General features: G+C 40.5%; 1 protein-coding gene across 5 annotated transcripts in view; it reads right to left on the bottom strand.

Annotated features, from left to right (window-relative positions):
- frem1a (Fras1 related extracellular matrix 1a) overlaps positions 1–13,230 on the bottom strand; it is a 70,156-nt gene that overhangs the window by 6,637 nt on the left and 50,289 nt on the right. For 4 of the 5 annotated variants that reach the window (XM_028037341.1, XM_028037342.1, XM_028037346.1 and 1 more), the window contains 5 exons: positions 4,835–4,907; positions 4,334–4,483; positions 4,045–4,253; positions 3,888–3,935; positions 3,619–3,804 (listed from right to left, as the gene is read on the bottom strand). In XM_028037341.1, coding sequence (XP_027893142.1) covers positions 3,619–3,804; positions 3,888–3,935; positions 4,045–4,253; positions 4,334–4,483; positions 4,835–4,907 — 666 coding nt within the window. Of the gene's footprint in view, positions 1–3,618; positions 3,805–3,887; positions 3,959–4,044; positions 4,254–4,333; positions 4,484–4,834; positions 4,908–13,230 lie in introns of those variants that run through there. The other variant, XM_028037347.1, reaches the window with a different exon arrangement.

Raw genomic sequence — 13,230 nt, 5'->3', positions numbered from 1 at the left:
AGGGTGATTAAAGTGAAACACTTGTTTATTCTAAGAGAAGGAGTTAAAAGTCCTAGTAAGTCAGTTATGTTAGTCCTAGAAGAGGATAGATTACCTGAAAAGGTGATGATTGGGTATGTCAGTTATACAATAAGGCAATACATTCCTCTACCAACCAGATGCTATAAATGTCAAAGTTTTGGACATATTGCTGCATTTCTCTGTTGAGAAGACACAAGTAATATGTTTTTCAAGAAAAAGGGTTAATCGTACAGTAGATCTTAGATTGTGTGGGCAAAAATTGAAGCAGATAAGTATCATAAGGTATCTAGGTGTATGGTTTGATGTAAAACTTTCATTTAAGATGCATATACAGAAGATTATTGAGCAATGGAAAAAAATTTATTAATATTTTGAGATGTTTGTCAGGGAATGATTGGGGGGAGTCAAGCACATCTTTAAAAACAATGTATGATGTTTTAATTTGTTCTGTGTTGGACTATGGATGTATTGTTTATAAGTCAATTGCAAATTCTTTTATTAGATTTAGATAGAATCCAAGCTAAAGCTCTTAGGATATGTTGTGGTGCTTGTAGAACGTCTCCAGTTCCTGCTCTTCAGGTGATTACCAGAGAACTATGCCACTGGAAATAAGGCGGATGAAACTATCAGCAAATTATTGGTTAAATTTACAAGGGCATGAAGAAAAACACCCAACGAAACAGGTATTCATAGAATGTTGGGAGTAATTGCCATAACATTAGGAGTTTTGGATGGGAAGGGAATATTTATGCAGATAATTTGGGGACAAATAATATAGCATGCTGTAAAACTGTAATTAAATCTAAAATTGCCCCATTTTTATTTGAAATGTCAATAGTAAATTTAGAAACCAAAAAAATAGAACAGTCCTATGGAGGTTTTTATCAAATTATTCAGCAGTATTTAGAAATAATGTATGAAAATATGACACAAATATATACAGATTCATCAAAAGAGGAAAATGGTAAAACAGGAGTAGCAGTTTATATTCCGAAACAAGAAGTTTTTATAAAAAGAACAACAGATAATTTATCAATTTTTTCAGCAGAGATGTTGGCAATTATTTTGGCATTGCAATGGGTGCTGGAGGTGAAGCCTAGTAACGTAGTTATCTGTTCAGATTCAATGTCTTGCTTAACCAGTATTATAAGTGGAAAATCTGAAAGCCATCTAGATCTTTTAGATGAAGTTAGTTATTTGATAAATGGTATAAAGCAACAAAAAATAAGTATTCAATTTACATGGGTTTCGGCACATAAAGGAATTGTAGGTAATGAAAAAGTAGATAAGTTGGCTAGGCTAAAGAAGCAGTTAAAGCAAGAGAAATTGAACATGATGTCCCACTATGTAGAGCAGAAATAAAAGTAATTATTAAAGATAAAATAAATAATATATGGCAGGAGAGATGGAATTTAGGAGAAAGAGGAAGGCATTTACATAAAATACAGAAGGAGGTAATCATAAGAAATAATAGCATAATGAATAGGAGAGAGGAAATATGGATCAACAGGTTGAGGATTGGGCATACTAGTTTAAATAGGGGTTTTAAAATAATAGGTGATTGTTCTTTATTGCGGGGAAACAGAAGGAGTAGAACATGTGTTGATTTATTGTAGAAAATATATAAAAGAGAGGAAAGAATTGGAAAGGGTAATGGGGATTTCAATAGCTATGGCTAATTTATTAGGGAAGCATCAATCACATGATATAATTCAAGCACTTATTAAATATTTAAAAGATGCAAAATTAGCTGAGAGTATTTAGTATGTATGTGTGTGTGAGTGTATAAGTATGTGTATAATTTAGTTATTTTAAGATTTGAAGATATGTAGGAAAAATTTATTTCTGAATTACATCTCTGTCCAATTGATGGTGGTAATACACAAAGTTTGTAAACTGCCAGAAAACACAATAGAAGAAGAAGTAAGGACCAGTTTTGGGAAAAACTGCTACTCAATTTTGAATCCAAGTATGCTTCCACTCCCCTTTGATTTTGAATCCATAGGGAGGGAAAGTTTTATCTTCCCCTGCTCTCTCCTCATGTCATATCTCCCTTTGCATATTTTATCCTGCCCACCATTCTGGGTCTAAGTATGAAATCCTGCAAGATTTTGTGGGATTTGAGTTTTTAAAAGTAGGGCGGGGCCTATTGTTTGGTCTGGGAGAACATGTGGTGGACAAGGAAGTTTAGGGCTGGCTGCTGCAGGTGGGCTTTAAATCAATTTAAATCACTTGTTATTCACTTTTTATTATGATGTGCTTACTGATATACACAGACTTGCCTCTATTCTAGAACAGCTGATTCAGATGATTACATGACCTATTCTACATCAGGGTACATCAAAGTATCATCCATAAAATTTCACCCAGATGGCATTTACTGTGTAAACCAGAGCTTTCAGTGGAAAAACAAAGTTCCAGATCCTTTTAATGCTATACAAATATGGGACAGGAACATGGATTATATCTTTATATAAACCTGTGTATGGATCTACAGATTAATAGTTCGCTGCACTTGCCCTGTTCTATGTCACTGTTCTCCTGTTTCAGAGTTTTGTGCAACTTACTGTTGTCTTACTGTTTTGTTTTTTTTACTCCATAAGGCGCGGAGCGGTCGGAAAGTGCGTATCGATGGAGAAAAGCAGACTGATGTAAACCTTTTAGCTCTGGTATTCTGATGATGAAAATTCAAAAGTGCTGTGGTGCTACCGTTTCATACCAGATCACTTACAGAACCAATGTTAACTCTATAAAATGAACGCTCTCTATTGAGGTATCATCCATGGAAGGATTTCTTTATTTAAATGGGTTCATTTTTCTGAGGAATACACAGTGAGGATATCGTGACATGTTTATAAGAGCAATTTTCTGTTGTCCTTCCATGGAAACATGCAGCATCCAGACAAACATTGAAACACTTCTTAATATAAGTTGCTGCTTTGACATGATCACAGCACTGCCAAAACATATGTACAAAAATCCTCAATAATACATAAAATATTTGAAAATCAGACACCAGACAAGTGAATAACAGCAATATCATCAGCCTGTGTAACACTGAATTGATGCGGTGAAGCTACTAGTAGCAGGAGCATGGAGCTGTGCCAGAAGCTAACAAACACTGAAGAGAAGGAGAGCTACCATCGATACAGTTGCAGCCAAGCATGTTTTAATGTTACACAATACAGTTTTAGCAAGTTGCTCAAAGTCTGAGCTGGTATTGTTGTGCATTTAAGGTGTATAGCTTACCGCTGAGCAATCGCCTCCCAAAAGAATCCCAGCGCCCCCCTTTAGTAAAAATTTCCTCCAGCGCCCTCTGCAGTCCGCTGAATGCCTCCCGGGTGCGGTATTGCCCCCGTTGAGAAACGCTAGCATAAAGTCTGTAATGTTTGGTTATATTCATAAATTTATATTTTCAAATATAGAAACCTTATGACCTTTATTAAGTTCCACAGAAAATCACAGTATCTGCCCTGTCAAATCAGGACTTTGTAAAAAAGGCTGAGAAATACAATGCTGACTGGATCAACATGACAGAATGAACAAAAGAAAGAAGGGTTCTCTTTACTCACAATAAAACACATGAAACCAACTCACATGTTCTCCTGCTTGCCCTTTCATTTGTGCTTTCAGTTCATCTTTTGGAGTGTTGGACTTTGCTACAGTAAGAAGTCCAGGTACTTGGTGCTGTGGTTCCCTGCTAACCACCCGGATGTTTGCCTTCCTGCTCTTTCTAGAGGGGGACGTATCATCATGTACTAGCTTTTGCATAATTCCATGATACTGAAATACAATAAACAATGATATGAGATCTATCTTTAGCCTTCAGTGATATGAAACTGGAATCAGCTGCTGCAGCTACTTACTGTGTAAATCACATCTGTCTCATTGTGGAACACCAATGAAGGGGCAATCTAAAAAAACATAAAACACAAATCTGTTTGCAGATTAACCTGTTCATACTGGAACTGGTCATATAGGGTTGAGGATGAGATAAACTCAAAAGGTGACTGAAAGGCTTACAGATTTGCGATTGCTCACAACTCTGAGTATCTTCTTAGGGAGATGTTCTCGTGGTGGTGAGATGCTGTCTCCTCTGCCCCATATGATGGATTGTGTAGCAAGAGGAAGTTTCTCCAGACGAATGGATCCATGCTGGGGATATGTATCTGATCGAATCTCTTTTCCTCCTAGAAGAGGAGCTTGTTGATCCTGATTTGGCCAGCACTGTCCTGTCAGTTAGGATTTACAAGGTAAGTCAGATTTTTTACAAGAAAAAATGTTGGTTAGTAAAATGCACAACATCTTTTACCATTTCCTGAGTCTCTGATTGTGAGTTCAGCCTTGCTGATTCTACCAATTACTGTGGCTTCAGGAGAAACTAGCAACACCTCAAACCTTTCATCAGCTTCCTCAATGTGGTCTTCAACTATCTCAGTTTGCCAGCTTCGCTTTGCCACTCCTATAGAAACAGTAAAAAACTTTTTGAGAATTCAAACTGGTAATATACTGATATACAGTGCATCACAAACGTGAGTACACCCTTCACATTTCTGCAGTTATTTAAGTATATCTTTTCATGGGACAACACTGACAAAATCACACTTTGACACAATGAAAAGTAGTCTGTGTGTAGCTTATATAACAGTGTAAATTTATTCTTCCCTCAAAATAACTCTATATACAAAGATTAATGTCTAAACCACCGGCAACAAAAGTGAGTACATTGAGTACTTTGACTCAAGTACAAACTGGAATTGATAAACACCTTTTTTGTATTTTAAAAGTATATTGTAAGCTCCTTGAAATGTACCTGGATCAAACTGGATCAGAGAGGAAGGATTTGTACGGAAATCTTTCCCAGCATTTGCAGTCCCTTCAATCACCTGGAAAAGAAACGACAACTTCATTATTACAGCCATGTTCAAATTGGTGATGCGCCGATCCGATGCATAAGGGCCAATCTATTGAATCTATTTCTATGCTATGTACTCTGCATAACTGTGGTTCACAAAACAAAACCAAAAACCTCTGACCCAGGATGGGCAGAGGGAACCTCGGAAGGAGGAGTGGAAACAAAACAAACACAAAACTAGAGTTCACAATAAAGAGAGTTTGATGTTCAGGCGCCGAAGGAAAACGAGAGTCTGATGTCCTGACAATGAAGGAGATGAGAAAATCTGATGTCCTGGCAACAAAGGAGACGAAAGAGTACGATGTCCAGCTGCCAAAGGTGGTGCAGGAACCTCGGGGGTCGCTGACGCGGGAGCTAAGACCTTGGAAGTAGGTGACGCAAGAGCTGAGGCCTTAGAAGTAGGTGACGAGGGAGCTGAGAGTTGGAAGTAGACAACGAGGGAGCTGAGGCCTTGGAAGGTGATGAAGGAGAGCCCGCAGGGACCCATAAAGGTTGGCTGGAGGTCAGCCCGGAGGTTGTACGGACTCGCAATGGGGTGGCTGGAAACTTGGGAAATTTGCTGGGAGGCTATTTTGGTTTTGTGGTGTTCCAGACAAAGAAATAATGGAACCTCCAGGATTAAGATTGTTAGACACTTTTGGTCTGATTATGCTCCTATGTGTTGGAGGCTGTTTGGTTGTATAATCTGAAGGTAAACGAAATATAACAATTCGCCATTGGTGGCGCTCTTGCTGTGCACAAGAGAGGTGAGCGGAACCTGTGAAGAAGAAGAGATGTTCTTGGTTTGAAAATAAAGGTTGCCATGTGCTACTTACAGTTATCTGCTTGAACAGTATTTTATTTGACCTAGTGTATCATACACAACAGGTTTGAAACAATAAGTTTCAAGTTTTAAGTAAGGACATGGCTCATTAACATCTCCAACACAAACCCACCATAATGATACCGGTGGAAAGGAAACACCAGGACTGCTTATAGGAGGAATTAATACACACACATTATGAAGAACAATGCCATTGGTGAAACTGCAGCCTTAAATAGTCCCAAGCTGTGAAGGACCAAACAACCTTTTAAATCACAGGGGATCTCTATTTACCAATTTCCACCTATATAAAAAAAATAAAATACACTTTTACCAAATACAAACACATTTCTCTTTACATTTTATAAATATTGTATGTTTTATCCTTACACCATAAGCACCATTATGAAACACCACAAAAACCCACAAACAACCCCCCTCTCCCAGACCTCTCCCGGAACCTATGAATGGTGTCTGGACCCCCAGGGGAGTATTTGTCCAAACACCCTAGAGAGGACCTACAATGTCTTGTGGGCAAATTGTTATTGATGTGCAAATCTATGATTAAAGTGCAGTGGTAAATAAAGTGCTTGTTAATAAAGTGCAAAAAGTGCTCTTAAAGTGCTATACAGTGACTTAAGTAAAAATAATTCCAGTAATGGAGATGTCTTCGTTACATTTCCTCCCTCCTCTCTTAAGAGCACAGTACCTCAGTCCTCTGCTACCCTGGATAAACAGTCAGCAACCACATTAGACTTCCATGGCTTGTACTGGACCATGAAGTTAAACGGTTGCAGAGACAAGTACCATCCAGCGATGTGGGCATTGGCATCCCTCATTCGTCTTAACCACAGGAGAGCACAATGGTCGATCTCTAGGATGAAGTGACGTCCCAGAAGATAATACTTGAGGTCCTCGATAGCCCACTTAATGGCCAACCACTCCTTTTCCATGGTTGAATATTTCATCTCCCTGTTCCGACAGCTTCCGACTCAGAAACACCACAGGTCTTCTTTCACCATCCACCTCTTGTTGCAGGACAGCTCCAAGGCCCACCCTTGAAGCATCTGTTTGTAAGATGAATGGCTTAGTGAAGTCTAGTGTGTGTAAAACTGGATGAGTACATACTGCTTCCTGGGGGTCTCAATCGCAGTCTTCTGTCCAGCACACATTCTTGGGGGCTGCACCTTTGTTAGATGGTTCAGTACAGCTGATCACTCTCCAAAAGAAGGTATGGATTTCCAGTACCAGCCCACCAAACTAAGAAATCCTCTCACCTTCTTCTTTGTGGTTGGAACTGGGAAGGACTGGATTGTGTCCATCTTCTCCACTGGAGGCTTTATCTTTCCAAGCCCAAATAAAAAACCCAAGTACTCCCCTTCTCTCTGGGCTTCAGTACACTTCTTGTAGTTGACAGTCAGTCCAGCCAGTCTGATGTGGTGTAGCACCTCCTGTAGGTGAATCAGATGCTCCTACCAGGACTGGCTATACACCACATCATCCAAATATGCTGCAGAAAAGGCTGAAACATCTCTCAGCACATGAATTATTAAACGCTGGAATGTTGCTGGTGCACCCTGAAGCATAAATGGGATGACTCTACATTGGTACATACCAAAGGAATTTTGAAGGCAGTCAGCTCTCTTACCAAAACCACTTGCCAGTATCCTGTGCACAGATCCAGCATTGCAATGTAGCTTGCTTAACAGACATCCTCCAGTAGGTCATCAACCCTGTGTGTTGTGATCTGTGTTTTTCTGTGTTTATTTCTGAGTTTTCGGTGTCCTTGAGTCTCTTCGTTGTCCTGTCTCCCCTCGATTACTCCCAGGTGTTTCTCATTCCCTGATTCCTGTGTATTTAGTGTCACCTGTGTGTCTGTGTCTTTGTCGGGTCCTTGTCTACCAATAGTCAGTCGTTTGTTTTTGTGCTGAGCTTTGTTTTCCCGCTCTGCTGTGCTGACAGGGTTTTGGACTGTTTTGAATATTCAGACATTATCATTAAACTCCGTTTTTTCACTTAAACCTGGATCCTCAGCGTCTGCCTCACCACCTACACCGCACCACTTCATGACAGAGTGCATTGGGTACAGCATTTAAATATCTAGAATCAATGCAGAATCTCAGGGAGCCATCTTTCTTTGATACCAGCACAATCGGGCTGCACTACTCTGTACTAGACTCCTCAATTATCCCCAAATCCAGCATCAGCTTTATTTCCTTTTATGGTACTGGTACCAACTGCTCTGGTATGCAATAGCTCTTTTGACAACTTGGTGCATCTTCTTTCACCCGAATCTTGTGTTGAACCAGTAATATGAATCCTGGAACTTCTTGAAAGAGCTGAGGATCCAAGAGATTTTTGATGTTGGCCTGCTCAGTAGGGAACAGATAAGAAATGTCAACGAAAGTACAATCTGACATGCTAGTTGGAAAGAATTTTTCAGTTACCTCCTCATTCTTATCTGCCCGCACAAATAACTCTTGACGCACAGGCTCCTTTGGCTGTGGAACTCTTTCAACAAGTTGACATAAAATGTTTGATGCTTCTTGGCTCTTTCTGGCATGTACAGTTCATAAACCACTTTACTCACTTGTTTGGTGAGCTCATATGGGCCATGCCATTTTTCAGCAACATTTATCGCTGGCAGGAAGCAGTAACAGAACATTCTGTCCTGGAAGGAAGACTGTGTCTCTGGCCTTATGATCGTACCAGGTCTTTTAATATTGTTGAGCTGCTTTCATGTTGTCCTGTGCAAAAGATGCCATTTCCTGCAATCGCTCTCTCATGTTGAAGACATATGCTGCAATGTTTTCACCCTCTTGCAGCTGGATTTACAGTGGTGATGAAAGTCGAGGAAGAGTACGGTGGAAACAGCAATAGTTAATTCTTCTCAAACAGCATTAAGAACAATACCACAGGTGAAATTGCAGCCTTAAATAGTCCCAGTTGTGAAGGACCAAACCACCTTTTTTTTTTTTACCCCTCCAGGGGGTCTTTTTGTGGGCTCTAGTGTCCCTTATGTGATAGTAGGCTGACAGGAAACGGGGAAGGAGAGGGAGCAAATGTCGTCGGGTCCGGGAGTCGAACCCGCGATGGCCGCGTCGAGGACTCAAGGCTTCCAAATACGGGTCGCGCTAACCCCTACGCCACCACGGCACGCCCCCAAACCACCTTTTAAATCACAGGGGATCTCAAACTACCAATTTCCACCTACGTAAAAAAATAAAATACATTTTTACCAAATACAAACACAATTCTGTTTACTTTAATCAATATTTTATGTTTTATCCTTACACCATAATCACAATTATGAAACACCACAAAAACCCACAAACAATACCCCCCTAACCCCTTCTGTGACTGTGCTTGCTTTTTGTGTTGAGGTGACCACTGCGTTTGCTGTATGTTTGCACTGCTGTAAGTTTTGTATGCTTGCCTGTATATGGAATGAAAGGAATACAAGTGTGTGTAGGTGTGAACTTTGTGAGTTTTTGTTTATAAATTTGTGTGGTCTATGTATGCATTGCTGTTTGCTGAATGTTTCGTGTCTGTTGGTCTGAGAGAAGGCTGCCTGTGTATGGCTATGCCCTAGCATAGAACCCCTACAGAGTTGGTGTGCGAGACAGTTTGATTTTAGAGGTGATGTATGCTTTGTTACATGTTTGCTTGTAACAGCCGGCGTTCCAGCCGGCGCACCCGAGCCCGTTCCAGCCGGTGTTCCAGCCGGCATTCCAGCACTTGTCACACACTTGTCTTGTGTTTTATTTTGTTGGTGGATGGTGAATGAGAATATTATGAACAATTATGTAATGCTTTTACTGCTGGATTTATGTCACAGGTTGCAGGTAAACAACATACCTGTTCTTATAGAACACATAGCTTTGATGAAGCGCATGGAATCTGTGTTCCATAGAAGAAATGAGCTGTGGATTTGCTTCCCCCTTGATAGCTTTTGACATCATTTTGCATATGGAACAGGGGTGGCCATTTGGAAGCAGGCTACCAGATATCATCAAAAAGGAAATAAGCTAGGAATTGGACAAGCCATAAAACTTTGTCTCAAGTTACAGATGAAAGATGTTTCCCAGAGCAGGCATCTTTGCTTTGTGGCTCCTAATAAATACCTTTGTTTGCCACCATCCTCAGATAACAGCGAGGACTACCTGGGTGTCATCACATATTTGGGCAGAGCAGAAAACAAAGCAGGGGGAATCAGTGATCATTTAATTAGCATTTTAAGTTCTTAAGGAGTTCTTAACAGTGAATACTCACTGTTGCAAGATATTTATATTGTGGTATGGTTTAGAAGAATAAATTACTTTGGAATTTGTGTTTCATGTTGGAAAAAAAAGAACATATTTACAATTGTTTCTTCTCTTTCTCAGCAGGACACAATTGGGAGACATATCAGGCAGCAACATGCTGTCTTACTCATTTCTGATTCATTTCTTAAACCAGACCAATGGAAGATATCACTGCATATTTTATACAATCATGTGACATTTACAATCAGTTCAATTTATAGGATGGGAATCCTTCCAAGTCAGCATCTTCTGAATAACAATTACTGAGATGAAATTGTGTAAAGGAATAAGAAAAATGTTTGTCTATTTGAAATTGAATTCACTCTTAGAGTGGATTGAAGATGGATGTGAAATAGGTTACATCCTGCAGCTTCTTACCATAGGGTGTAAATGTGTTTGCTTGAGTGTGATTGAGAACGAATGGGTTTATTGTGGGAAGTGTTTGAGGGGTTTGAAGAAGCGCTATGTAAATTTGACATCACTTTATTTTCCAACTTGTAGTGAATAGATGTAATGATATGTTTCTTATTTTCAAACTATGTAGAAATAGTAATTTTTTTATTTATAACCACGATAGGGATAAATCTGTTTAATTTTACGGAAGAGTTAATTAAGGTGCGACGCTTTGAAACCAAAGGTCGATGTTTAACTTTTGGTTTTTGTTTTCTTTGCACCCTTTTGTGTCAGCCTGAAGCGATACAGTTGATGCCGACTCGGGGTCCGAACAGACCCCGGCGAGGCGAAAACGGCACAGTTGATGCTGACGCTGGGGAGCAGAGCGGGAAGTAGCTGGGCTCAGGCTCCAGTCGGACTTCTTAATCATGTTGCTCCAGTTTTGTTCAAGCCTGTAACAGCCTGTAACACAAAGCAAACACGCTAGCTAGCTAACTGGCTCAACCTGGCGCTGCTACGGTGATGTAGCTCAACACAAAATACAAACACCCTAGCTAACGCTAGATGCCGCCATGCAGCCGAATGAACACAGTTAGCCAGCTCCTCTGTGTTCCTGGCTATAACACAGAGGAAGCCAACCTGATCCTTGTTGTTATGAATTAACACCACCACCATAACGCATAACAGCATACCAGGAGACCGTGTTATGCCAAGCAGGGTCTAACACCCCCCCACTGTCACACAACCAGGGTTAAAAGAAGAAAAACAGGGGAATATTATAGAGATAAGACGCAACCGAAAAACTTTAAATCTAAAACATTTCATAGTCCATCTTGAATTCTAGACGGCGGATTTAGAAAACTTGTGAAACACCTAAAATAGTTTTGTTTTTGAGCAAACTATCTTATAAACAATAATATAGACTCCAAATTGATTCCAAATTGATAATTTAATCATATCTTCAGGGAGATAAGAAGAAAAGCCCTATTCCAGGGCAAAATATATGCACAAAATGGGCTACCAAATTTGATAAATGAATTGGAATTAAAACTCAGGTGTTTCTGGAAAACTGTTTGGAAAATAGAGAAACAAAATTATAATTGGAGACATTGAAATTAATGGCCTGATTCCACCACCAAAATTAGCCCAACAGGGGGAGGACTCCCTGTGACCTGAAGAACATCATTACGCTATCCAGTGAAGAAACTCTGCACCCCACTACCCAAGAGCCAAGGATGGGAGACTGGGGCAGAAGAGCATGATTAATTAGTATAGAGAGGTTCTAGATATTTGCTAGTCTCGCAAATTGTTTATGCTCATTTTATGGTGCTGATAGGTTTTTCTCTTTGCAACTTCTAAATTAGCAAATGTTTTCAAAATACTCAAACAATCTTAATTTAGGATCACTATAAGACAGAAATGTTGTACTCATTTTTATGAACCATGTCATATTTTTGAGATGTTTGATCACTTTAATCTTAAGTACATTAGCTTAGTTTTAACAGGGGGCTGCAGGCCGTTCACTCCTTGCTGTCCTGCTTCGTGAGCAACCAGCCACACCAACCCCACCTAGCTGTTTGGAACACTGATTATCCTGAAGTCGCCCTGCAGCTACAATGCCATCTACATTGTTTGCCTCATCTCTGTCTTCATGCGATTGCTGCAAAAGATGGTTTGGGAACACCTGAGCCTCCAGCAGGTCAATACGGGGGTCATTAAGGCCAGTCAAGTGACCAGTGAGATGGTAAGGATAAGCCTGGATCTGGTGAGAACCTGGCTGTCGGTGATGAGTATGGAGATGAGGAAGAACTTCATCCAGGTCATGTTCACATCTCCGATAGAGGCTGAAGAGGATCAAGGACCAGGAGCCGGTGTCCGGGTCCAAAGCCATGACCGGCGAAGAGAGAACTGTCTCTAGAAGCGGCCCGGACAAGGTAGGACGTCAAGCAGTTCCGAATGGCAGCCGGCACTGCATCCATAATGTTTGGCCGCAGCCAGTCCATGCCAGGAGCAGAGCCCATGCTCAGCAAACTGTGGAGAATCAATACACCAACACCATTATCAACTTTCTCTTCAAGGTCGCCTGCCAGGTGAACGACTCCACCAACATGGGCCAACTCTCGATGTGAACTGTTGAGAATGGCTGATGTTGTCAGCCCTGAAGATGGACATGTGGCTCCATGCCAAGCTCAAGCGGCAGTGGTTTGACAAGCTGTTGATGACCGTGGAGCAATCTGAACCAGCCTGGAGATTCTGTGCTTCCTGCTGATTATGTTGCAGTGTCCGGTTATCCTTGCCCATTTCAAGCCGGTGCAGTGAAGCATCGCAGCATGAATGACCAGTGGCAACACCATGATCTTTTGGGGTGTTACTGGAGATATTGCCTTTCAAGGTAATATCTCTTGTCCTCTTGGAGGGGGACAAGATTCCTGGTGACAGCTGGAAGGAATGGTCCGCTAGATAGCTTAGGATACACATGGACATAGTTAATGATTATTGTGGGGTGGTATTATATCACCCCAAGAGGGACTGTTGAGAATAAATAATTCTGTGTTTTCTTCTATCTATTTTAAATAGTTACAAAGCTAAAGCTAAAGGAAATGACATGTTAGGAAACACCCTCAAAGTTAAGGTTAAAATAAATGAGACATTAAGGAATGCCCTCTTCGTCTTCTGGGCGTAGCTTAGGCAGAGGCTGAGAAATTAAATTACAAACTGTTCCTTGATGCTCTTTTGTCCTGCTAGCTCCTAAAGGTAGCATGAGAAATGGACCAGCTGTATTCTGGTATTAATAA

Source organism: Xiphophorus couchianus, chromosome 14 (assembly GCF_001444195.1).
Source record: "Xiphophorus couchianus chromosome 14, X_couchianus-1.0, whole genome shotgun sequence".
Taxonomy (NCBI): Eukaryota; Metazoa; Chordata; class Actinopteri; order Cyprinodontiformes; family Poeciliidae; genus Xiphophorus; species Xiphophorus couchianus.
This window is presented reverse-complemented; position numbering and strand designations above follow the sequence as displayed.